Source organism: Oncorhynchus gorbuscha, linkage group LG05 (assembly GCF_021184085.1).
Source record: "Oncorhynchus gorbuscha isolate QuinsamMale2020 ecotype Even-year linkage group LG05, OgorEven_v1.0, whole genome shotgun sequence".
Taxonomy (NCBI): domain Eukaryota; kingdom Metazoa; phylum Chordata; class Actinopteri; order Salmoniformes; family Salmonidae; genus Oncorhynchus; species Oncorhynchus gorbuscha.
Genome location: NC_060177.1, coordinates 84649849 through 84675865, shown reverse-complemented (window position 1 = coordinate 84675865; position 26017 = coordinate 84649849). Strand labels below are relative to the sequence as shown.

Genomic DNA, 26017 nt, shown 5'->3' with positions numbered 1-26017 from the left:
GAGTATATTGTGATAAACTGCAGGCCACACTACTTGCCTAGAGAGTTCTCAGCTATACTTTTCGTGGCTGTTTATTTACCACCCCAGACAGATGCTGGGACTAAGATCGCACTCAGCCAGCTGTATAAGGAAATAAGCAAACAGGAAACCACTCACGCAGAGGCGCCGCTCCTAGTGGCCAGATTCTTTAAATTAAATGCTTTAATTTAAACTTAAATCAGTTCTAGCAAATCTTTATCAACATGTTAAATGCGCAACCAGAGGGAAAAAATTATTGATCACCTGTACTCCACACACAGAGACGCATACAAAGCTCTCTCTCGCCCTCTATATTGTAAATCCAACCACAACTCTATCCTCCTTATTCCTGCTTACAGGCAAAAATTAAAGGAGGATGCACAGACTCAGTCTATAAAGAAATGGTCAGATGAAGCAGATATTAAACTACAGGACTGCTTTGCTATCACAAACTGGAACATGTCCTGGGATTTTTCTGATGACATTGAGGAGTACACCACATCAGTCACTGGCTTTATCAATAAGTGCATTGAGGACTTCGTCCCCACAGTGACTGTATGTGTCACGCCTTGGTCATTGTATTTTGTGTTTTTGTTATATGTTTGGGTAGGCCAGGGTGTGACATGGGTTTATATGTTGTGTTTCGCATTGGGGTTTGTAATATTTGGGATCGCTGCTGATTAGGGGTGTGTCTAGTTAGGCTTGGCTGCCGGAGGTGATTCTCAATCAGAGTCAGGTGCTTGTCGTTGTCTCTGATTGAGAACCGTATTTAGACAGCCTGACTTTCGCTGTGTATTTTGTGGGTGTTTGTTCCTGTCTCTGTGTTGTTGTCACCAGATAGGCTGTAATTAGTTTCACGTTCCGTTCTGTTGTTTTTGTATTTAGTTCAGTTATTTTCATGTACCTTTTCATTCATTTAAGTCATGAGTAACCTACACGCTGCATTTCGGTCTGACTCTCTTCTTACAACAGACGAACGTCGTTACAGTACGTACATACCCCAACCAGAAGCCATGGATTACAGGCAACATTCGCACTGAGCTAAAGGGTAGAGCTGCCGCTTTCAAGATACGGGACTCTAACCCGGAAGCTTATAAGAAATCCCGCTATGCCCTGCGACGAACCATCAAACAGGCAAAGCGTCAATACAGGGCTAAGATTGAATCATACAACACCGGCTCCGACGCTGTCGGATGTGGCAGGGCTTGCAAACTATTACAGACTACAGAGGGAAGCACAGCCGCGAGCTGCACAGTGACACGAGCTTACCAGATGAGCTAAATCACTTCTATGCTCGCTTCGATGCAAGCAACACTGAGGCATGCATGAGAGCATCAGCTGTTCCAGATGACTGTGTGATCACGCTCTCCGTAGCCGACGTGAGTAAGACCTTTAAACACGTCAACATACACAAGTCTGCGGGGCCAGACGGACTACCAGGACGTGTGCTCTGGACATGTGCTGGCAAACTGGCAGGTGTCTTCACTGACATTTTCAACATGTCCCTGATAGGGTCTGTAATACCAACATGCTTCAAGCAGACCACCATAGTCCCTGTGCACCAAGAACACAAAGGCAACCTACCTAAATGACTACAGACCCGCAGCACTCATGTCCGTAGCCATGAAAGGCTGGTAATGGCTCACATCAACACCATTATCCCAGAAACCCTAGAACCACTCCAATTTGCACACAATTTGCCCAAAGAGATCCACAGATGATGCAATCTCTATTGCATTCCACACTGCCCTTTCCCACCTGGACAATAGGAGCACCTGTGTGAGGATGCTGTTCATTGACTACAACTCAGTGTTCAACACCAAAGTACCCTCAAAGCTCATCACCAAGCTAAGGATCCTGGGACTAAACACCTCCCTCTGCAACTGGATCCTGGACTTCGTGACAGGACCTCCACTGTTTGATTGCCTATGGAGGGAATAACTACATTGTTTTTAATCGGCCATATTCCCAGTCACCTTGCTATGGTTAAATGTGGTGGTTTGTGTTTTCAGTTTTGCATGAATGCTGCCATCTATCCACAGTTTCTGGTTTGGGTAGGTTTTAATAGTCACAGTGGGTACAACATCTCCTACACATTTCCTGATGAACTTAGTCACCATGTCCGTGTATTCGTTGATGTTATTTTCAGAGACTACCCAGAACATATCCCAGTCTGCGTGATCAAAACAATTTTGAAGCATGGATTCCGATTGGTCAGACCAGCGTTGAATAGACCTTAGCATAGGTACTTCCTGTTTTGAGTTTCTGCCTGATAGGAAGGGTGGAGCAAAATGGAGTGGTGATCAGATTTGCTAAAGGGAGGGTGGGGGATAGCCTTGTAGACATTTAGATAAGTTGAGTAGCAGTGGTCCAATGTTTTTCCAGCTCCAGTATGACAGTTAATGTGTTGGTAGCGTTTTCCTCAAATTTGCTTTGTTAAAATCACCAGCTACAATGAATGCGGCTTCAAGATAGTAGTAGTTCTTTAAGGGCCGTCGTGGTATCGGCTTGAGGGGGAATATACACCATTGTTACTTTAACCAAAGATAATTATCTTGTGAGGTAATACGGTCAGCATTTTATCGCGAGGTATTCTAGGTCGGGTGAACAAAAGGACTTGAGTTTCTGTATGTTATCACAATCCCACCATGAGTCGTTAATCATGAAACCCTGCCTTTCTTCTTAAAGAGTTCTTTATTCTTGTCTGCACGATGAACCCAGCTGGCTGTATGGACGGGGACAGTATATCCCGAGAGAGCCATGTTTCCGTGAAACAGTATGTTACAATAACTGATGTCTCTTTGGTAGGAGATCCTCGCTCTGAGCTCGTCGACTTTATTATCCAGAGGCTGAACATTAGCGAGTAATACACTCAGAAGCGGTGGATGGTGTGCACACCTCCTGAGTCCGACTAGAAGTCCACTCCGAATACCCCCTTTACCGCCGGCAGGGTTTTGGAGCAGCCTCTGGAATAAGTTTAATTGGGGGTACGAACAAAGGATCCAATTTAGGAAGGTCGTATTCCCGCTCTGATATCCAAAAGTTATTTCCGGTTGTATGTAATAACACAAAAACATTTCTGGGCTAATAATGTAAGAAATAACATACAAAAAAACGAAATACTGCAAAGTTTCTTAGGAGCTAGAAGCAGAGTTACCATATCTGTTGACGCCATCTTGATACCTAGTCAGTTACAATTCAGTTGAATGCATTCAATTGTGCGTCTCCCACATTTAACCCAACCCCATCTGAATTCTGCCTGTTAACCCATTTCATCAGCGCTTAGGGAGCAGTTGTTGAGGGTTAAATGCCTTACTCAATTGCAGAACGGCAGATTGTTGGTTACTGGCCCAACGCTCTTAACTGCTAGGTCTGTTCGAACAGTCGTGCCAAAGAAAGCTGGGTAACTTTGTGTTAGAAAAGAAACCAGAAGACAAGTGTTAAATTCTCAAACCCACTTATCTGCAAAGACTGCTCACCTTCACTATTTGAAAAATAGTGAATAAATTTAGTCAAAGGCACTCACCTCCGCGTCCGATGATAGCTGCCATGTTTGCGTCTTCCCATGTCTCTAATGCATCCATTTCTGTCTGTGGTTGTGTCCAACTTGGTGTCTGCTGCCTCGGCATTCCTCCCATCAGCCTTGAGTGGCTGGCATGTTGTTGTCTCAGTGCTGTGGATTGATAGAAAAAAAGAAGAAAAATGGATTTAGTTGCATATATTCTCTCTCTCTCTCTCTCTCTCTCTCTCTCTCTCTCTCTCTCTCTCTCTCTCTCTCTCTCTCTCTCTCTCTCTCTCTCTCTCTCTCTCTCTCTCTCTCTCTCTCTCTCTCTCTCTCTCTCTCTCTCTCTCTCTCTCTCTCTCTCTCTCTCTCTCTCTCTCTGTCTCTCTCTCTCTCTCTCTCTCTCTCTCTCTCTCTCTCTCTCTCTCTCTCTCTCTCTCTCTCTCTCTCTCTCTCTGTCTCTCTCTCTCTCTCTCTCTCTCTCTCTCTCTCTCTCTCTCTCTCTCTCTCTCTCTCTCTCTCTCTCTCTCTCTCTCTCTCTCTCTCTCTCTCTCTCTCTCTCTCTCTCTCTCTCTCTCTCTCTCTCTCTCTCTCTCTCTCTGTCTGTCTGTCTGTCTGTCTCTCTCTCTCTCTCTCTCTCTCTCTCTCTCTCTCTCTCTCTCTCTCTCTCTCTCTCTCTCTCTCTCTCTCTCTCTCTCTCTCTCTCTCTCTCTCTCTCTCTCTCTCTGTCTCTCTCTCTCTCTCTCTCTCTCTCTCTCTCTCTCTCTCTCTCTCTCTCTCTCTCTCTCTCTCTCTCTCTCTCTCTATTCTCTCTCTATATATATATAGATGCAGGATTCATATGCCTTGACTTATTCCACATTTTGCTAATATATTCCAAATTCAAATTCCAAATTAAATACAGAAATCAAATTTGTATAAGTATTCACACCCCTGAGTCAGTACTTTGTAGAAGCACCTTTGCCTGTGATTACAGCTGTGAGTCTGTCTGGGTAAATCTTTAAGAGCTTTTCCACACCTGGATTGTGCAACATTGCCATTATTATTTTCAAAATTCATGATGATGCATTTGTTCTTTGCCAAGATAATCCATCCACCTGACAGGTGCAGCATATCAAGAAGCTAAACAGCATGATCATTACACAGGTGCACCTTGTGCTGGGGGAAGTGAACGGCCAATCTAAAATGTGTAGTTTTGTCACACAACGCAATGCCACAGATGTTTCAGGTTTTGAGGGAGCGTACAATTGGTATGCTGACTGCAGGAATGTCCTCTGAGGATGGATCAACATCATTGTAGTTATTCTAGAATGTTAAACTAATTGACAGATTCAAATGAAGGAAGTATTGCAAAGCAATTCACTTTTGTTCTGAATACAAAGTGCTGGTTTGGGGCAAAACCAAAACAGCGCATTATTGACGACCACATTCCATATCTTCAAGCATAATGGTGGCTTGAAAATTCAATTTTCAATTCACTTTCCTCCGGCTAAAGACAGCTTCCTCTCCCTCTACTAAAGACAGCCTCCTCTCCCTCTACTAAAGACAGCTTCCTCTCCCTCTACTAAAGACAGCCTCCTCTCCCTCTACTAAAGACAGCCTCCTCTCCCTCTACTAAAGACAGCTTCCTCTCCCTCTACTAAAGACAGCCTCCTCTCCCTCTACTAAAGACAGCCTCCTCTCCCTCTACTAAAGACATCTTCCTCTCCCTCTACTAAAGACAGCCTCCACTCCCCCTACTAAAGACAGCCTCCTCGCTCTATACTAAAGACAGCCTCCTCTCACTCTACTAAAGACAGTCTCCTCTCCCTCTCCTAAATACAGTCTCCTTTCCCTCTACTAAAGACAGCCTCCTCTCCCTCTACTAAATACAGCCTCCTCTCCCTCTACTAAAGACAGTCCCCTCTCCCTCTACTAAAGACAGTCCCCTCTCCCTCTACTAAAGACAGTCCCCTCTCCCTCTACTGAAGACAGTCCCCTCTCCCTCTACTAAAGACAGCCTCCTCAGACATGGGCGAGAACCCACAGAAATGCAGCCCAAATGGCACCCTATACCCTATGTAGTGCACTACTTTTGACCAGAGCCCTATAAAGTACACTACATTTGACCAGATCCCTGTAGTGCACTAACTAAATAGGGTGCCGTTTGGGATGCAGATCCTAGATAACACCAGCGATCAGCTATTCCTCATTCAAATGAGCTGTCAGTTGAAATGCAGTTATTTACATGCTTCAGTTGTCCTGACATCTTCTGAAATTATGTTTTGCATCTCAAAGTCTCAAGGTTGGCCTGCGTAGCAATGGGGAGGCTTTTTCAAGTTGAACAGTCAAAGCCCAGACAGAGTTCCTTGAGTTTGTCCTTCTGTGAAGAAACCACGGCTTATATTTATTGCAAAGCTACTACCATCAGATGACCCACATACTAAAACTACCCTCTGCTAAGGACAGCCTCCCCCTCTCCCTCTGCTAAGAACAGCCTCCTCCTCTCCCTCTGCTAAGAACAGCCTCCTCATCTTCATCTGCTAAGAACAGCCTCCTCCTCTCTCTGCTAAGGACAGCCTCCTCCTCTCCCTCTGCTAAGAACAGCCTCCTCATCTTCCTTGCTAAGAACAGCCTCCTCCTCTCCCTCTGCAGCCAGAGTCAGACGCTCAGAGCTTTCCTTTCTCTCCCACCTCGGTATTATAGACTGAGGGCCACACACACAAACACGGGAGAGAACACACATGCATACACACAGACATATACTCACTTGACTAGTAAAATAAAGGTTCAATTAAAAAAATAGTATATATTTATATATATATATATATATATATACTATTTTTTTAATTGAACCTTTATTTTACTAGTCAAGTGAGTATATGTCTGTAAGGTTCAATTTAAAAAATAGTATATATATATATATATATATATACTATTTTTTTAATTGAACCTTTATTTTACTAGTCAAGTGAGTTAAGAACAAATTCTTATTTTCAATGATGGCCTAGGAACAGTGGGTGAACTGCCTTGTTCATCTATGTATGTATGTATGTATGTATGTATGTATATGTAAACATGTATGTATGTATGTATGTATGTATGTATGTATGTACATGTACACATGTATGTATGTATGTATGTATGTATGTATGTATGTATGTACACACACACACACACACACACACACACACACACACACACACACACACACACACACACACACACACACACACACACACACACACACACACACACACACACACACACACACACACACACACACACACGTCTGCAAGGGCCTGCAGTGTCAAAGGAATTATGTAAAAGTTCAGCCTGGGTGCTCTCCAACACGACGGCTCATTTTAAAGGTGATGGGTTCAATGAAGACAGCTAATGCGCGCTAGACTGGCTGGTTAAAATGATCAAAGCACAGGGACTGAGGCTGAGAGAGGAGAGGAATATTTACACATGAACATGATTTTGTTTCTCTTTTTTTTGTTCCAGGTAGAACCCTTTTGGGTTCCATGAAGGACTCTTTCCACAGAGGGTTCTACATGGAACCCAAAATAATTATACCTGGAACTATAAAGGGTTCTACCAGAAATCAAAAAGTGTTCTCCTATGGGGAGAGCCGAAGAACCCTTCTGAAAGCCCTTTTTCTATGAGTGTACATTGCTATTTGCAGTGGAAGTTGCATGGACCGTTATTTTTTGGGGGGGATGGGTGCTGATGGCAAGTTAAATATCTTTGCAGATTTGTCTTGACTCTTGTTATAATAAATTTGCAGATTTGTCTTGTCTCTTGTTATAATATCTTTGCAGATTTGTCTTGACTCTTGTTATAATATCTTTGCAGATTTGTCTTGACTCTTGTTATAATATCTTTGCAGATTTGTCTTGACTCTTGTTATAATATATTTGCAGATTTGTCTTGACTCTTGTTATAATATCTTTGCAGATTTGTCTTGACTCTTGTTATAATATCTTTGCAGATTTGTCTTGACTCTTGTTATAATATCTTTGCAGATTTGTCTTGACTCTTGTTATAATATATTTGCAGATTTGTCTTGACTCTTGTTATAATAAATTTGCAGATTTGCAGATTTGTCTTGACTCTTGTTATAATATATTTGCAGATTTGTCTTGACTCTTGTTATAATATCTTTGCAGATTTGTCTTGACTCTTGTTATAATAAATTTATAATATATTTGCAGATTTGTCTTGACTCTTGTTATAATATCTTTGCAGATTTGATTTGTTATAATAAATTTGATTTGTCTTCTTGTTATAATAAATTTGCAGATTTGTCTTGACTCTTGTTATAATATCTTTGCAGATTTGTCTTGACTCTTGTTATAATATCTTTGCAGATTTGTCTTGACTCTTGTTATAATATCTTTGCAGATTTGTCTTGACTCTTGTTATAATATCTTTGCAGATTTGTCTTGACTCTTGTTATAATATCTTTGCAGATTTGTCTTGACTCTTGTTATAATATCTTTGCAGATTTGTCTTGACTCTTGTTATAATATCTTTGCAGATTTGTCTTGACTCTTGTTATAATATCTTTGCAGATTTGTCTTGACTCTTGTTATAATATCTTTGCAGATTTGTCTTGACTCTTGTTATAATATCTTTGCAGATTTGTCTTGACTCTTGTTATAATATCTTTGCAGATTTGTCTTGACTCTTGTTATATAATATCTTTTGCTTTGCAGATTTGTCTTGACTCTTGTTATAATATCTTTGCAGATTTGTCTTGACTCTTGTTATAATATCTTTGCAGATTTGTCTTGACTCTTGTTATAATATCAGATTTGTTTGACAGATTTGTCTTGACTCTTGTTATAATATCTTTGCAGATTTGTCTTGACTCTTGTTATCTTTGCAGATTTGTCTTGACTCTTGTTATAATATCTTTGCAGATTTGTCTTGACTCTTGTTATATCTTTGCAGATTTGTCTTGACTCTTGTTATAATATCTTTGCAGATTTGTTTGACTCTTGTTATAATATCTTTGCAGATTTGTCTTGACTCTTGTTATAATATCTTTGCAGATTTATCTTGCAGACTTCTTGTTATAATATCTTTGCAGATTTGTCTTGTTATAATATCTTTGCTCTTGTTATAATATCTTTGCAGATTTGTCTTGACTCTTGTTATAATATCTTTGCAGATTTGTCTTGACTCTTGTTATAATATCTTTGCAGATTTGTCTTGACTCTTGTTATAATATCTTTGCAGATTTGTCTTGACTCTTGTTATAATATCAAATTTGCAGATTTGTCTTGACTCTTGTTATAATAAATTTGCAGATTTGTCTTGACTCTTGTTATAATAAATTTGCAGATTTGTCTTGACTCTTGTTATAATATCTTTGCAGATTTGTCTTGACTCTTGTTATAATATCTTTGCAGATTTGTCTTGACTCTTGTTATAATATCTTTGCAGATTTGTCTTGACTATTGTTATAGATATAAATTTTCAGATTTGTCTTGACTCTTGTTATAATATCTTTTCAGATTTGTCTTGACTCTTGTTATAATATCTTTGCAGATTTGATTTGTCTTGATTTGTCTTGACTCTTGTTATAATATCTTTGCAGATTTGTCTTGACTCTTGTTATAATAAATTTGCAGATTTGTCTTGACTCTTGTTATAATATCTTTGCAGATTTGTCTTGACTCTTGTTATAATATCTTTGCAGATTTGTCTTGACTCTTGTTATAATATCTTTGCAGATTTGTCTTGACTCTTGTTATAATATCTTTGCAGATTTGTCTTGACTCTTGTTATAATATCTTTGCAGATTTGTCTTGACTCTTGTTATCTTGAAAATGTATCAATTTGTTTTTCATTCTGACGAACAGTGCACAATTAAGCTCTGAAGCATCTTTTATATCATTCTCGCTGTCCTTGGGCAATCCATCACGCTAGCATAAGTCCCACATCCCTTTACATGAAAAGATCCTGAAATATGACTATAATCAGCACTAACAAGCAGAACAAGAATAACATGTTGATTTCTTGTGTTAGCTCCTGTTGTTATTGTTAGTTCCCTGTGTGCTCTTGATAAAGGAGTGCTAGAGGTGAACTGGGCACAAGGCTCTCGTTACCTAGAAGGCCGTGGTTGTTTGTTATTCCCTGTCAGAGCTGAGAGCTGGGGCTGATGAGAATTCTAAATAAAATCGATTCTGTCATCACCAATGCACTCTCCCTTGATCCTGCCTGGCCCAGCCAGGAATTTACGGGAGAAACTTTCTAAGCGCTTCGATTTACCGCAGCCCGTGTATACCTGTGAGCTCCCTCTCTCTGTCTTTCTCTTCTACCTCTCTCTAAGTTTCAGAGCCATATGAAATCCTTTTGTAATAGTAATCCATAACCACTGGCTGCTGGGAGTGCCTGGGAGGGAGTGTTTGAAGGTACTCAAAGGGGACTATTCAAAGCATAGTCTCATCGACAAAAGCCTTTGAATGAACACCAACAGAGAAGGGATTTAGTGTGTGTAAAAGGAACGTCGATGTGGAGACGTTATGAGGACTGTAATCGCCAGGAATCCTGGCAAAACCTGTGACATGTGGAACGTTGATGTGGAGACGTTATGAGGACTGTAATCGCCAGGAATCCTGGCAGAACCTGTGACATGTGGAACGTCGATGTGGAGACGTTATGAGGACTGTAATCGCCAGGAATCCTGGCAGAACCTGTGACATGTGGAAAGCATGTGAAAAGACAGCTAAAATAAGTCATAGGTTGAGGAGGACTCTGTCAGAGCCTGCACTAAGGTGAAACTGCTCTCTGTAGGGAAATAACATGCTCTCTATGCCATGAAGACGTGTTAATATAGCAATATCCCAACATGACCAACACTCATAATGAGATAGAAAGTACATAAAGAGTTGGTTTAAATTCACAGGGTTTACAAAGGTGTACCAGTTCTATTCCATTCCAGTCTTACAGTAAGCCAGTCCTCCCATACCTCCTCCAAAACCAGCCCCCTCTGAAACATACCATCATGCCATTTTGTTTTCCAGAATCAAGATGAGCACTGTCACTACAGTCATAGTAATGTCATACTCCAATGGTTCTCTGGTTAACCACTTCCTGCTGTTGTGGGAACGCTAATAGTGGAAACATCAGCAGTATAATCTGGGTTGTGTTTATCAGAGTGACTCCTGGCACAGTGGCACAGTGGCACAGGCTCTGCTCGGCTCTGTTGCTCTTGTAACGGATGTGAAACGGCTAGTTTAGTTAGCGGTGTGCGCTAAATAGCGTTTCAATTGGTTACGTCACTTGCTCTGAGACCTTGAAGTAGTGTTTCCCCTTGCTCTGCAAGGGCCGCGGCTTTTGTGGAGCGATGGGTAATGATGCTTCGAGGGTGACTGTTGTCGTTGTGTGCAGAAGGTCCCTGGTTAATAGTGTAATAGTACTGTACATTGACAGTGGACCTATCACCCTGAGTTGGTATGGGTATGGGCGAGGGGACGGTTTAAAATTATACTGTTACATTGATGCTGTTGACCCGGATTACTGGTTGCTGCGGAAAAAGGAGGAAGGTCAAAAGGGGGGTGAGTGTAACGGATGTGAAACGGCTAGCTTAGTTAGCGGTGTGCGCTAAATAGCGTTTCAATCGGTTACGTCACTTGCTCTGAGACCTTGAAGTAGTAGTTCCCCTTGCTCTGCAAGGGCTTTTGCTTTTGTGGAGCGATGGGTAATGATGCTTCGAGGGTGACTGTTGTCGTTGTGTGCAGAAGGTCCCTGGTTTGCGCCCGGGTATGGGCGAGAGGACGGTTTAAAATTATACTGTTACACTCTGTCATGTGGCACTGCTGCAGACAAACCATCTGGACATCTGTTGAACTCAACTGAACCAAACCATCTGGACATCTGTTGAACTCAACTGATTCAGACTCATCAAGGACTGTAACACGGTGTTTCTTTAATGTGGTGTACTGTACACAGACAAACCATTACATTTACATTTAAGTCATTTAGCAGACGCTCTTATCCAGAGCGACTTACAAATTGGTCCACACACACACACACACACACACACACACACACACACACACACACACACACACACACACACACACACACACACACACACACACACACACACACACACACACACACACACACACACACACACACACACACACACACACACACACACACACAGTGTAAACATTTTTTTTATTTTATCAAATGGGAGATTTGCATCCCCTGTGAATATAAAGTCGCTCTGGATAAGAGCGTCTGCTAAATGACTTAAATGTAAATGTAATGTAAAATAAAGCTGCCATATTTGCCTCCTGCATGGTAGTGTCTATATTTATCATTCCTACTCTCTGTACAGACACTTCCGAATGGAGTGTTAACCCAAAAGGTGTGGAGGAAAACGTCAAACTATTTGCATGTGATTTGATGACAGCCAGACCATCTAGGAAGATGGAGATGATAGATGGAAGCGTCATGGAGCAGAGTGTTGAATGGAGCCTCCACAGTGATGTAACAGAGGGATTCTGATTCTAGAACAGGCTTTATGTTCCATCTTCCATTCCTTCCAATACTGATGCACTGCTGTGACCAGATATGTTCTTACAAGTATATTAGGACAAATAGCAGTTGTGTGCCCCTCAGGCATTGTGAGTACTGTATATGAGGAGTTTATTTCCAAAATGCTACATTTTTCACATTTGTTTGTATTCACCAGAAATGATTACTTATGGGAACCTTCATGTGTGTGTAAAATTATAATGTCAGATTTCTTATTCGTAGATTTTAGGTGTGTATTAAAATGGATTTTGGGAAACGTTATATTTTTTTGTCATATTTCTCATTTGTACAGTTGTTTATTAAACATGTAGTTATTTGTTGCATTTGACTGTGTAAAACCTAGCAGAACTACTTATTTCTCTGAGTGTGAGTTGGATATAGCGTTTTGCAACAAAAAAAAGGAATTCAAACAAACATGTCTGTCATTGAACAAACCCATGCCATGATTAGACAGTGAAAAAACACACCAATCTCTTTCACAAGTAACCTAATTTACCAACATTTCTGAAAATGTATATATATATAACATTTTGGAAATATTATTTTAATATTTTTCTTTTTTAGGCCTACCCTTAACTGGTATGGTGTGAAGAGATGAATTATGAACGTAAGATTCCAGTCAGTCCTTCTCATACACTTTACCTGGTTACTGTGAACGGGTGTTTTCTGTTTTGCAAGATGTGGGTAATTTTGGTTGCCATGCCAGCCACATGCTCAGGATACATCCTGCCAATGTCAAGAAGATCTGTCTGTCTGTCTAATAGAACTTGTGAATGACAAGAAGCCCTATTGGAGGAGATACTAGGGAAGATCAATACATCTAGCGCCAAAACAGGAAGGAGAAGCAAAAAACAAGATGGTAGATCAATACATTAAACAACAACATGACCCCAGCCGGTCAGGGAGATGGCAGTAGGCCAACATACAGTATATAGGCCTACTGTTGTAGCAACTGGTCCCAATGCATGGATTATGGTCCTCCTCGTTGACATTAACACATTACATAGTACATTTTATACAGTCGATAGGCAGAGAAGACAAACATGGTGAGAACGGAACCAGTCCTGAATACAAAATGGGGGCTTGCCAGGTCTGAGAATGAGCAGTAACTTGAAACCTTGGTATAGGCAGTGGGCTTCTAAACACATCACTAAGACAGTCAGTAATGGCAACTCAGGGTAATAGGTCCACTGTCAATGTACAGTACTATTACCCTGAAACCACAGGGAAGATGGTTGACCCAACTCCAGCCACTTTAATAATGGGAATTGATGGGAACTGATGTAAATATATCACTAGCCACTTTTAACAGTGCTACCTTATATAATGTTACTTACCCTACATTATTCATCTCATATGCATACGTATATACTGTACTCTACATCATCGACTGCATCCTTATGTAATACATGTATCACTAGCCACTTTAACTATGCCACTTTGTTTACTTTGTCTACATACTCATCTCATATGTATATACTGTACCCGATACCATCTACTGTATGCTGCTCTGAACCATCACTCATTCATATATCCTTATGTACATATTCTTTATCCCCTTACACTGTGTATAAGACAGTAGTTTTGGAATTGTTAGTTAGATTACTTGCTGGTTATCACTGCATTGTCGGAACTAGAAGCACAAGCATTTCTCTACACTCTGCTAACCATGTGTATGTGACAAATACAATTTGATTTGATTTGATTTGATTTAAGGTAGTAGTAGTGCACTGAAATCAAATCTAAATGTATTTGTCACTTGCACAGAATACCGCAGGTGTAAATGGTACGGTGAAGCACTTACTTGCATGCTCTTTCCTCAACAGTGCAGTATCAATATTAAAATATTAAAATATTTACAACTGCAAATATATACCTGGCCTTCTTTAGACATCCAGGATGTTGGCCTTGTAGGCAGAGTTCCTCTGTCCAGTGTCTGTGTTCTTTTGCCCATCTTAATATTTTCTTTTTATTGGCCAGTCTGAGATATTACTTTTTCTTTGCAACTCTGCCTAGAAGGCCAACATCCTGAAGTCGCCTCTTCACTGTTGACGTTGAGACTGGTGTTTGCAAGTATTATTTAATGAAGCTGCCAGGTGAGGACTTGTGAAGCGTCTGTTTCTCAAACTAGACACTCTAATGTACTTGCCCTCTTGCTCAGTTGTGCACCGGGGCCTCCCACTCCTCTTTCTATCCTGGTTAGAGCTAGTTTGCTCTGTTCTGTGAAGGGAGTAGTACACAGCGTTGTAAGAGATCTTCAGTTTCTTGGCAATTTCTCACATGGAATAGCCTTCATTTCACGGAACAAGAATAGACTGACAAGTTTCAGAAGAAAGTTCTTTGTTTCTGGCCATTTTGAGCCTGTAATCGAACTCACAAACGCTGATGCTCCAGATACTCAACTAGTCTAAAGAAGGCAAGTTTTATTGCTTCTTTAAAATCAGACAACTGTTTTCAGCTGTGCTAACATAATTGCAAGAGTTTTTTTTTAAATGATTAACTAGCCTTTTAAATTATACATTTGGAGTAGGTAACACAACATGCCATTGGAACACAGGAGTGATGGTTGCTGATAATGGGCCTCTGTACGCCTATGTAGATATTCCATAAAAAACCTGCCGTTTCCACCTACAATAGTCATTTACAACATTAACAATGTGTAAATGTATTTCTGATCAATTTGATGTTATTTTAATGGACAAAAAAAGAGGCTTTTCTTTCATAAACAAGGACATTTCTATGTGACTCCACATTTTTGAACAGTAGTATATATATATATTGTGCTTCTACAAAGCATTGACTCAGGGGTGCGAATAGTAAATAATATATTTCTGTATTTAATTTTCAATAATTTAGCAAACATTTCAAAAAATGTTTTCACTTTGTCATTATGGGTTATTGTGTGTAAATGGGTGATATACAATATATATATTTTAATCCATTTTAAATTCATTGCTGTAAGTCAAGGGGTATGAATACTTTCTGAAGGCACTGTAGGTAAATATAATCAGGGGTAAAGTGGCTGAGCAGCAGGATCAGTATACAGCTATGCTTTAATATACATACCACTTAGCCTACCGCTTGGAATGCATGCCCAACACTTTGCTTCATTCTGTGGCATACTACGAGTGGCATACTAAATGGGCCGAAGTCAAGGAAACTTGCGTGTGTGTGCGTGCGTGTGTGGGTATGTATGTGTGTGTGTGTGTGTGTGTGTGTGTGTGTGTGTGTGTGTGTGTGTGTGTGTGTGTGTGTGTGTGTGTGTGTGTGTGTGTGTGTGTGTGTGCGTGCGTGCGTGCGTGTGTGCGTGTGTGCGTGTGTGTGTGTGTGTGTGTGTGTGTGTGTGTGTGTGTGTGTGTGTGTGTGTGTGTGTGTGTGTGTGTGTGTGTGTGTGTGTGTGTGTGTGTGTGTGTGTGTGTGTGTGTGTGTGTGTGTGTGTGTGATCTTCCTTCCCCAGTTGCAGTGGGTGATTTGAGCATTGGTTAGGTCCCTAGCCCCTCCTCTGAAGTTCAGCAAGGCTAATACGCTGTTCATTACCCTGTCAGTGCTAGCAGGAACAATAGGTCATCGTTATTATAGGAGATGATAGCCATGCTAATTAGGAGTGGAAAAGACATGTTGTATTGCCACCTGATAGAGTACTTCCTGGGCACTTTGTTTTAAATTAAGGCTTATATTTTTTATCTGTTTTATATTCTAGTTAAGGACAACTTAATTGTCATCCAAAGACTTTCCAAGATAGCAATTAGATGAATGATGTTAATGCCTTGGACTCACGGTAGGCTACACTAGATTCCAATAAGGAACATGTCGATTCTTCATGTAGCTGGAGTTGGATTTCACAGCATTGTTCCAGAAACTATGATGGATGCAGAACCAGGCTAACCCAGCTCAGACTATGATGAATGCAGAACCAGGCTAGCCCAGCTCAGACTATGATGAATGCAGAACCAGGCTATCCCAGCTCAGACTATGATGAATGCAGAACCAGGCTAGCCCAGCTCAGACTATGATGAATGCAGAACCAGGCTAGCCCAGCTCAGACTATGATGAATGCAGAACCAGGCTAGCCCAGCTCAGACCTGGTTCAACTCAGTTCAGTGGTATGATATAGGTACAGCAATGCTACTGTATTTCCCAGGATGAGTCCCAAATGGCACCCTATATAGTGCAGGATCCTATGGGTCCTGGTCAAAAGTTGTGCACTACGAAGGGAATATGATGCCATATAGGACACAGCCTCTGTCTCTATGTGAACCTTCACACGTCTGTCCTATTTCGAAAAATTCAGTGCCTCATATATCTCAAGAAGAGGTAAACACTCGCTGTGCTGCAATTAGGTCAGTGTCTGATGGGAAGGAAGGCGGAGGAGGAGAAGGAGAGGTGCAGCGACGATTACAGAGGTCAACTCTCCTCTCTGTCAACACACACCTGTAAGAGCCTCCACGTGGCTCCTATTCCACACTCCCACCCACACACATTCATGACCCACAGTTAATATTTAAACATCCATATACATACACATAAGCACCTGCTTGTATATAGGGAAAATGTCATCGCAAACAAGCAGGAAGATCAAGTGGATGGTGGAGGCACTAGATTTTGCAAATGGATGAGATCAACCACAGCCAGTGTATTCACAAATAGAGCAACATGCTGAAGAACAAGACCCACATAATTTGTTTAGACTGTTTTGTCTCATAATGAGAAAATGTAGCATTTAGATATGAAAATCTATCTTTAAATTCATTTTTACTGTTCTGTCGGAACACCCCATAGCTTCCGGCTCTCCTAAAATCTCTATTTCACTGCCATTGTCTCAGGGAGAGAAACATCCCACACTCACTGGTCCTCTCCTGTAGAAGACACTCCCTGGCCCTCTCCTGTAGAAAACACTCCCTGGTCCTCTCCTATAGTAGACACTCCCTGGCCCTCTCCTGGAGAAGACACTCCCTGGCTCTCTCCTGTAGAAGACACTCCCTGGCCCTCTCCTGTAGAAGACACTCCCTGGTTCTCTCCTGTAGAAGACACTCCCTGGCCCTCTCCTGTAGAAGACACTCCCTGGTTCTCTCCTGTAGAAGACACTCCCTGGCCCTCTCCTGTAGAAGACACTCCCTGGCCCTCTCCTGTAGAAGACACTCCCTGGCCCTCTCCTGTAGAAGACACTCCCTGGGCCTCTCCTGCAAGAGATCGTTTCTCACTGAAAATCCCAAATGTCGGGTGATTTTTTTGTGACATTTCCAGCAGCCGGAGTGAATCGCGACTCGCGGGGAAAGATGCAATCCTTATAGGCAGCTGAGACTAGCTCAAATTGGTCACCGCCTTCTCCTGGGCTGTGTCTCAAATAATACCCTTTTCCCTATGTAGTGCACTGCCTTTGACCAGGGCCTATAGTACTCTGGTCAGATAACAAGTAGTGTACTATATAGGGAAAAGGTCCTGGTTTAAAGTAGTGCACTATATAGTGAATAGGGGACCACTTGGGATGCACACCTACATTGCCTGACAGGAAGGCAGGGTGATAGACACAATTAGGAGATATCGCTGATCACCTGTCTCCAGTCGCTGATCACCAATCTTGGGTCACTGATCACCAATCTTGGGTCACTGATCACCAGTCTCTGGTCGCTGATCACCAATCTCGGGTCACTGATCACCAATCTTGGGTCACTGATCACCAGTCTCGGGTCGCTGATCACCAGTCTCTGATCACCAGTCTCTGGTCGCTGATCACCAATCTCGGGTCACTGATCACCAATCTTGGGTCACTGATCACCAGTCTCTGGTCGCTGATCACCAATCTCGGGTCACTGATCACCAATCTTGGGTCACTGATCACCAGTCTCTGGTCGCTGATCACCAGTCTCTGATCACCAGTCTCTGGTCGCTGATCACCAGTCTCTGGTCTCTGGTCGCTGATCACCGGTCGCTGATCAGCAGTATTTGATCACCCATTGCTGGGGCGGCAGCGTAGCTTAGTGGTTAGAGCGTTGGACTAGTAACCGGAAGGTTGCGAGTTCAAACCCCTGTGCTGACAAGGTACAAATCTGTCATTTTGCCCCTGAACAGGCAGTTAACCCACTGTTCCCAGGTCGTCATTGAAAATAAGAATGTGTTCTTAACTGACTTGCCTGGTTAAATAAAGGTAAAATAAAAAAAATACTGTGTCTCTTTGAGTTGCTCCAATCCTCTCAAGATTGTTTTTATAGGAGATCCAGTGATGTCTACACAGGGTTTTTAATAAGATATTCAGTGAGATATTAATCTCCTATTAAAGACACACACACACACACACACACACACACACACACACACACACACACACACACACACACACACACACACACACACACACACACACACACACACACACACACACACACTTGTATACTGAATCTCCTGTCAGAAACCCAGTGTAGTGATCAAATCAAAACTAGTTATATTTATCTGAGTAACGTTTCCAAATAATGCAAAAAAAGGAAATGGAAAAGGACCCAATTGTCATTTTTGAGTAAAAGTAAGATACCTTAATAGAAAATTACTCAAGTAAAAGTGAAAGTCAACCAGTAAAATATTACTTGAGTAAAAGTATAAAAGTATTTGGTTTTAAATATGCTTAAGTATCAAAAGTAAATGTAATTGATAACATGTACTTAAGGAATAAAAAGTTAAAGTATAAGTCAATTAAAATTCCTGATATTAAGCAAACCAGACTGCATCATTTTCTTCTTCTTTAATTTACAGATGGAACAGGTGAACACTCCAACACTCAGGCAGAATTTACACACAAAGCATTTGTGTTCAGTGAGTCCTCCAGATCAGAGGCAGTAGGGATGACCAGGGATGTTCTCTGTTTAGTGAGTCCACCAGATCAGAGGCAGTAGATGACCAGGGATGTTCTCTGTTTAGTGAGTCCACCAGATCAGAGGCAGTAGGGATGACCAGGGATGTTCTCTTGATTAGTGAGTCCTCCAGATCAGCGGCAGTAGGGATGACCAGGGATATTCTCTGTTTAGTGAGTCCACCAGATCAGTGGCAGTAGTTGACCAGGGATGTTCTCTGTTTAGTGAGTCCACCAGATCAGAGGCAGTCGATGACCAGGGATGTTCTCTGTTTAGTGAGTCCTCCAGATCAGAGGCAGTAGGGATGACCAGGGATGTTCTCTGTTTAGTGAGTCCTCCAGATCAGAGGAAGTAGGGATGACCAGGGATGTTCTCTGTTTAGTGAGTCCTCCAGATCAGAGGCAGTAGGGATGACCAGGGATGTTCTCTGTTTAGTGAGTCCACCAGATCAGAGGCAGTAGATGACCAGGGATGTTCTCTGTTTAGTGAGTCCACCAGATCAGAGGCAGTAGGGATGACCAGGGATGTTCTCTTGATTAGTGAGTCCTCCAGATCAGCGGCAGTAGGGATGACCAGGGATATTCTCTGTTTAGTGAGTCCACCAGATCAGTGGCAGTAGTTGACCAGGGATGTTCTCTGTTTAGTGAGTCCACCAGATCAGAGGCAGTCGATGACCAGGGATGTTCTCTGTTTAGTGAGTCCTCCAGATCAGAGGCAGTAGGGATGACCAGGGATGTTCTCTGTTTAGTGAGTCCTCCAGATCAGAGGAAGTAGGGATGACCAGGGATGTTCTCTGTTTAGTGAGTCCTCCAGATCAGAGGCAGTAGGGATGACCAGGGATGTTCTCTGTTTAGTGAGTCCTCCAGATCAGAGGCAGTAGGGTTGACCAGGGATGTTCTCTGTTTTGTGAGTCCTCCAGATCAGAGGCAGTAGGGATGACCAGGGATGTTCTCTGTTTAGTGAGTCCTCCAGATCAGAGGCATTAGGGATGACCAGGGATGTTCTCTGTTTAGTGAGTCCTCCAGATCAGAGGCAGTAGGGATGACCAGGGATGTTCTCTGTTCAGTGAGTCCTCCAGATCAGAGGCAGTAAGGATGACCAGGGATGTTCTCTGTTTAGTACTTGAATTGGACCATTTTGCTGTTCTGCTAATCATTCAAAATGTAACAAGTGCTTTGGGTGTCAGGGAAAATGTATGGGTAAAAAGTACATTATTTTCTTTAGGAATGTAGTGAAGTAAAAGTTGTCAAGAAATAAAAAATAGTAAAGTTTAAAAAATGACCCGATATGTATTTTTTACTTAAGTCACTACAGTGACTGGGTGATAAGAACTGTCTGCTTTATCGTCGAGGGCATGGCTGTATATTTTATGAACTAAATCACAATAGAGGATTCACCTTGGAGGATGTAGAGCATGCAGTGGATTCTAACATCTCTCATTTCTCCACTCATTGTATTCTGTGTCAGAACTGCAGGAAAATATACTGATGTAATGAAACATACTGCACTGACCCCAGTAATGACAGATTACTACTTAGTTACTGGCTACGTCTGAAATGGCATCCTGTTCCCTGTAGGGCAGGGAACATCAACTAGATTTTCTTGAGCGAATGGTCAGGGGGCTGGTACATAATTACAAATAGTTAGTATACTGCAAATTGGCCGCAAGAAGCCCTTTACAGATATAACATTAGACTTTTTGGGGGGCTCAGAGAACTTGGGGGTCAAATAAAATCACACGTGCGCCAAATTCGGCCCGTGCACCGCCAGTTGGGGAACCCTGCCGTTGGGCTCTAATTAAAGTAGAGAATGATGAGAAGAAGAGGAGTGTTGTTCCTGTTTGAAACAGATCCAACCTGTTCTCTCGTTTTCCTTTCCCATGCAGCCACATTGAATACTACCCCTTTTCTCGACCTTTAAACACCCACGATTATCCAGTGAAGCGCGAGGCAGCGAAGTACATTTGAAGACAGGTGAGGTTGGTTTATTAAATGATTGCAGCCTGGAGAAACATAATGGTTTGATTCATTAAAAGAGTAATTACAACACAGTCCACTGCTCCATGAACCACACATCAATCAAATTAAGGCAAGTGTCCTCCACTCTCCCGGCTGCATCTCAAATGGCCCCCTATTCCCTACGTAGTGCACTACTTTTGAACCAGACCCACAGTGGAATAAGCTGCCATTTAAGGACAGATCCCTGCAATCTCTTCCTCTGGCTAAAGAGAACAAATGGGTTGGTTTTCTCCTCAGAACCCCATCTAGCTTCGGGGACTTCGGACATGGAAGTGTCGTTTAGTCAAGAACGGTGATCTTTGCCAGCTACGCGCCAAACAAACGTCAGGAAGGAAGGAAGGACGAATGGGAATGTCGCCATGATTGGAGAATGTTGTGTTTAATTAACTCTAAGGAAGGCTTTTGGACAACTCAAGGCTGCAGCTCAAGAGACTCTGTTCTAGCCTGTAGTCTTAGAAATATTGGTTGGCTGCTGCATTACTCTATCACAGAATAGCAAACACTACTCACTTTGGCCTGGTATCCATCCATGCTCCTGCTGTTGACATGTTACATACAGATGATGTAGTGGAAGGCTGTTTACATAGACACACTTTATTTTTATTTATCCACCTTTTGTGGAAAGATGAACTGAAGCATAGGGAGCGTTATTTTACTCACCATGACGTATTTCTCTCCAAGCTACCCAAGGGCTTTCCAAGGTCCCTACATTCAATTAACAGGGGCTGTTATATCTGTGATATCTCTTATTACAAACCAACCAGGCAGGAAAGAGAAATCACTTCGGAGAAGAATTACATTTGGGAAACTGTTATAGCCTATGCTTTGCAGATTCATCTCTCCTGACATGATTTTACCAAACACTCAATTGCATTAAACCTCAGATGGGACTTCAAACTCTCTCTGTGCCCTAGAGCCTGACATCTCTCGAAATGGCCCTTCCCCTAAACTCTAACATTCCGTTAGGATCACAAAAGAGCTACCGTGACTTCTAAGCCACTTTTATCGGCAGAGACCGTTTCTGATTCCAACAGGACAGGACCAACAGACATAACACACTGCAGAAGTTCCAGGTTCTGCTTCCAAGCAGGAAGAACCAAAGGATTCTATTGCTACGGAATTACAACTATCAAAATAGATTTTGAACAATCTAAAATGAACTATGCTAATTGTCAGTATCCAAAAAAGATCAGAGTGAGCTGTATGTATGTTTAGTTGTTGGTTAGATTGTTTACATGGGTAAATTACAGTGTTTCTGCTCTTTTCCAGATTATAAACTATAGGACAGCATGTCAATTAGTTCCCAACCCAAATCAAGTTAGTTAGAAGTGATTATGTATTATATTGTGCCAAGGAGGAGGGAAAGAGAGGGGACAGGAGAGGTGAGAGAAGAGGGTGGGAGGGGAGGGGATAGGAGAGGAGAAGAGTGGAGAGGAAAGGAAAGGAGGGAGGAGAGGAGGAGTGTAAGGGAAGCAGGGAAAGGGAGAATCACAGTGTTTAATTAGCAGGATATACGACTTGTGATTATGCGTTTCGTGATGGCTCTTCCTGTCTACCTGTCTAGTTGCAATCGTCGCTAAGGGCCTGTGTGTGTGTCTGTGTGTGTGTTTGTGTTTGTGTGTCTGTGCCAGTGCCCATGTGTGTGTGCGTATGCTAATGTCTGTGGAGGAGAGAGCAGCAATCACTGCTCCATGCTGTACCCAGACTCTAATCATGACACTGTGGCACCAGAGACAAACTCCTGAACAACGACACATCAAGAGCCAGCTGTCTGGCAAATGAGAAAAGAGGAGAGGACCTTTAGTGTGATTGGAGGAGTGTGTTGATCAGGACAGCAGCGTTGGTTGGTTCAGGGATGAAATATATGGCCAGTGACTGTGCCAAACAGGTGCTAAGGGGCTAGGGATGTGACTAGGGAGTGGGACTAGGGAGCCACTGGGCTCTTGTTCTGGCAGAGAGTTAGGACTCAACAGCAAGCAGATGGCTGAACTTGAGATGGACCGCTGTGTTTGTCAGCTGCTTCTTTGTAAGATTTTTTTTTCTTTTCTGTGACACTATTTACACTTGGATGCTTGGGGGATAGTTGGCTGTAGTTGGCTGTAGTTGGCTGTAGTTGGCTGTAGTTGGCTGTACTTGGCCCTAGTTGGCCGTAGTTGCCTGTAGTTGGCTGTAGTTGGCTGTACATGGCTGTACTTGGCTGTAGTTGGCCCTAGTTGGCTGTAGTTGGCTGTAGTTGGCTGTACTTGGCCTAGTTGGCTGTAGTTGGCCGTAGTTGGCCGTAGTTGGCCCTAGTTGGCTGTAGTTGGCTGTGGTTGGCTGTAATTGGCTGTACTTGGCTGTACTTGGCCTAGTTGGCTGTAGTTGGCCCTAGTTGGCTGTAGTTGGCTGTAGTTGGCTGTAGTTGGCTGTGGTTGGCTGTACTTGGCTGTACTTGGCTGTACTTGGCCCTAGTTGGCTGTAGTTGGCTGTAGTTGGAGAGGGTTGGGAATACTTTGGGATGCTAAACTTAATTAGGAAGGTGGAAAAAATAATGAATGCTTCTCTTTTAGTGTACGGTGCATGAAATACTGTTATATTAGAGAGGACGGTCAGAGATATAATACTACATAGCTATCTGAGTAAAACTTTCGGCCTCCGTTGGATAAGTAACGTTCTGTCAGCAGCTGTATAAGAGAGGAATAAATACAAGTTTTTCATGCATTGAAAAACAGTATCCAATTTAAAATGTGACAGACCATCAACTGCAAACCGCAGCATTAGGAGTGTGCGAAAGAGACCTCCTATTTCTCTTTCTCTTTCTTATATTCTCATACAATGATGCCCTATTATGTTTCCTTGTATCCACTCTGCGGGTAACCATACCCCCTAACAGTTTCCACAATGTCAAAGCTTGTCTCCACACAGACTACCATGTGGGGAGAACAGAACAGCTTCGGACACAGCACATCTCTGCAGTAATGAGCTGCCTGGGTAACGAGCTAATTTGTGACAGTAAACATATCAGGTTTGCAGAGGCGAGTCATGGCAGGGAGAGGGGAGAGTGGGCCAATGGGCCAATGGACGGCTGTGGTGTGCGTATGAGAGTTAGAGAGTCTGGCTGTGAGCTGGGTGTACTGAGGTAATTAGATAACAATAACTTCAGTACAAACTACCTCTAACTTCCTTCATACTGGATACAGAGACATAAAAATGGTATTCACAAGTTCAACTGACTCTGGGGAAGTAGATAAAGGGCCTCATTGCCAAAATCCTGAAGTATCCCTTTAAGAGGAGCAGGTCAATCTGGTGGCGCCAGTGAGAGCTGTGAATGATGTGATGAGTAACATGTTGAGATGTTGATGCTGGGGGGGTTTCTTTATCAGTCAGTCTCTTATAAAAGTTTCTGGTTTAAAGCTGTAATCCTTAATGGTGAAACTGCCACGTCCGTTTGCCATGTTACAACATCAAAGTTACAGCAAACAACAAACACTTTTTTCCCCTCAGACATCGTTGCTCAGACAATAGAACAGCAGCGGCTGTACTGCAGTTCTATTTGATGAGCGACATTCCCCCAGCGCTCACTACCTTGTAAACAAAACAGTGACAGACAGGAACAGACAGTAGACAGTGACAGACAGTAACAGACTGGAACAGACAGGAACAGACAGTAGACAGTGACAGACAGTAACAGACTGGAACAGACAGGAACAGACAGTAGACAGTGACAGAGAGTAACAGACAGTAACAGACAGTAACAGACAGTAGACAGTGATAGACAGTAGACAGTAACAGACAGGAGACAGTGACAGACAGTAACAGACAGTAACAGACAGGAACAGACAGTAGACAGTGACAGACAGTAACAGACAGTAACAGACAGTAACAGACAGTGATAGACAGTGACAGACAGTAATAGACAACAGACAGTAACAGACAATAACAGCCAGTAGCAGACAGTGACAGATAGTCACAGACAGTAACAGAGAGTGATAGACAGTAACAGACAGTGACAGATAGTAACAGACAGCAACAGACAGTAACAGATAGTGACAGACAGTAACAAACATTAGCAGACAGTGACAGACAGTAACAGATAGTGATAGACAGTAACAGACAGTAACAGACAGTAACAGACAGTAACAGACAGTGACAGAGAGTGATAGACAGTAACAGACAGTGACAGACAGTGACAGACAGTAGATAGTGACAGACAGTAACAGACAGTGACAGACAGTAGACAGCGACAGACAGTAACAGACAGTGACAGACAGTGACAGACAGTAGATAGTGACCAACTATAATTGATAGTGACAGACAGTAACAGACAGTAGACAGTGACAGACAGTGACAGACAGTGATAGACAGTAACAGGCAGTAACCGACAGTGACAGACAGTAACATACAGTAGATAGTGACAGACAGTAACAGACAGTGACAGGCAGTGACATACAGTGATAGACAGTGACAGACAGTAGACAGTGACAGACAGTAGACAGTGACAGACAGTAACAGACAGTAGACAGTGACAATACAAGTTAGTGTGGTAGCCTTCTGTTGCCTAGACAGTGACAGACAGTAGACAGTGACAGAGGGTAACTGACAGTGACAGGCAGTGAAAGACAATAACAGGCAGCAACCGACAGTGACATACAGTGATAGACAATAACAGGCAGTAACCGACAGTGACAGACAGTGATAGAAAGTGACAGACAGTAGACAGTGACAGACAGTAACTGACAGTGACAGGCTGTAACAGACAGTAGACAGTGACAGACAGTAACAGACAGTAGACAGTAACAGACAGTAGACAGTGACAGACAGTAGACAGTGATAGACTGTAACAGGCAGTAACCGACAGTGGCAGACAGTAACTGATAGTGATAGACAGTAACAGACAGTAACAGACAGTGGCAGACAGTATACAGTGACAGAGAGTAACAGACAGTAGACAGTGACAGACAGTAACAGACAATAGACAGTGACGTACAGTGACAGACAGTGACAGACAGTAGACAGCGACAGACAGTAGACAGTAACAGGCAGTGACCGACAGTAACAGACTGTAGACAGACAGTAACAGACAGTAGATAGTGACAGACAGTAACAGACAGTAACAG

At 42.4% G+C, this 26017-nt stretch overlaps 1 protein-coding gene across 1 annotated transcript in view; it reads right to left on the bottom strand.

Moving 5' to 3' along the window:
* LOC124035287 (serine/arginine repetitive matrix protein 4-like) overlaps positions 1-26017 on the bottom strand; it is a 153990-nt gene that overhangs the window by 57937 nt on the left and 70036 nt on the right. The window contains exon 2 of the mRNA XM_046348745.1: positions 3545-3691. Coding sequence (XP_046204701.1) covers positions 3545-3691 — 147 coding nt within the window. The remainder of the gene's footprint in view (positions 1-3544; positions 3692-26017) is intronic.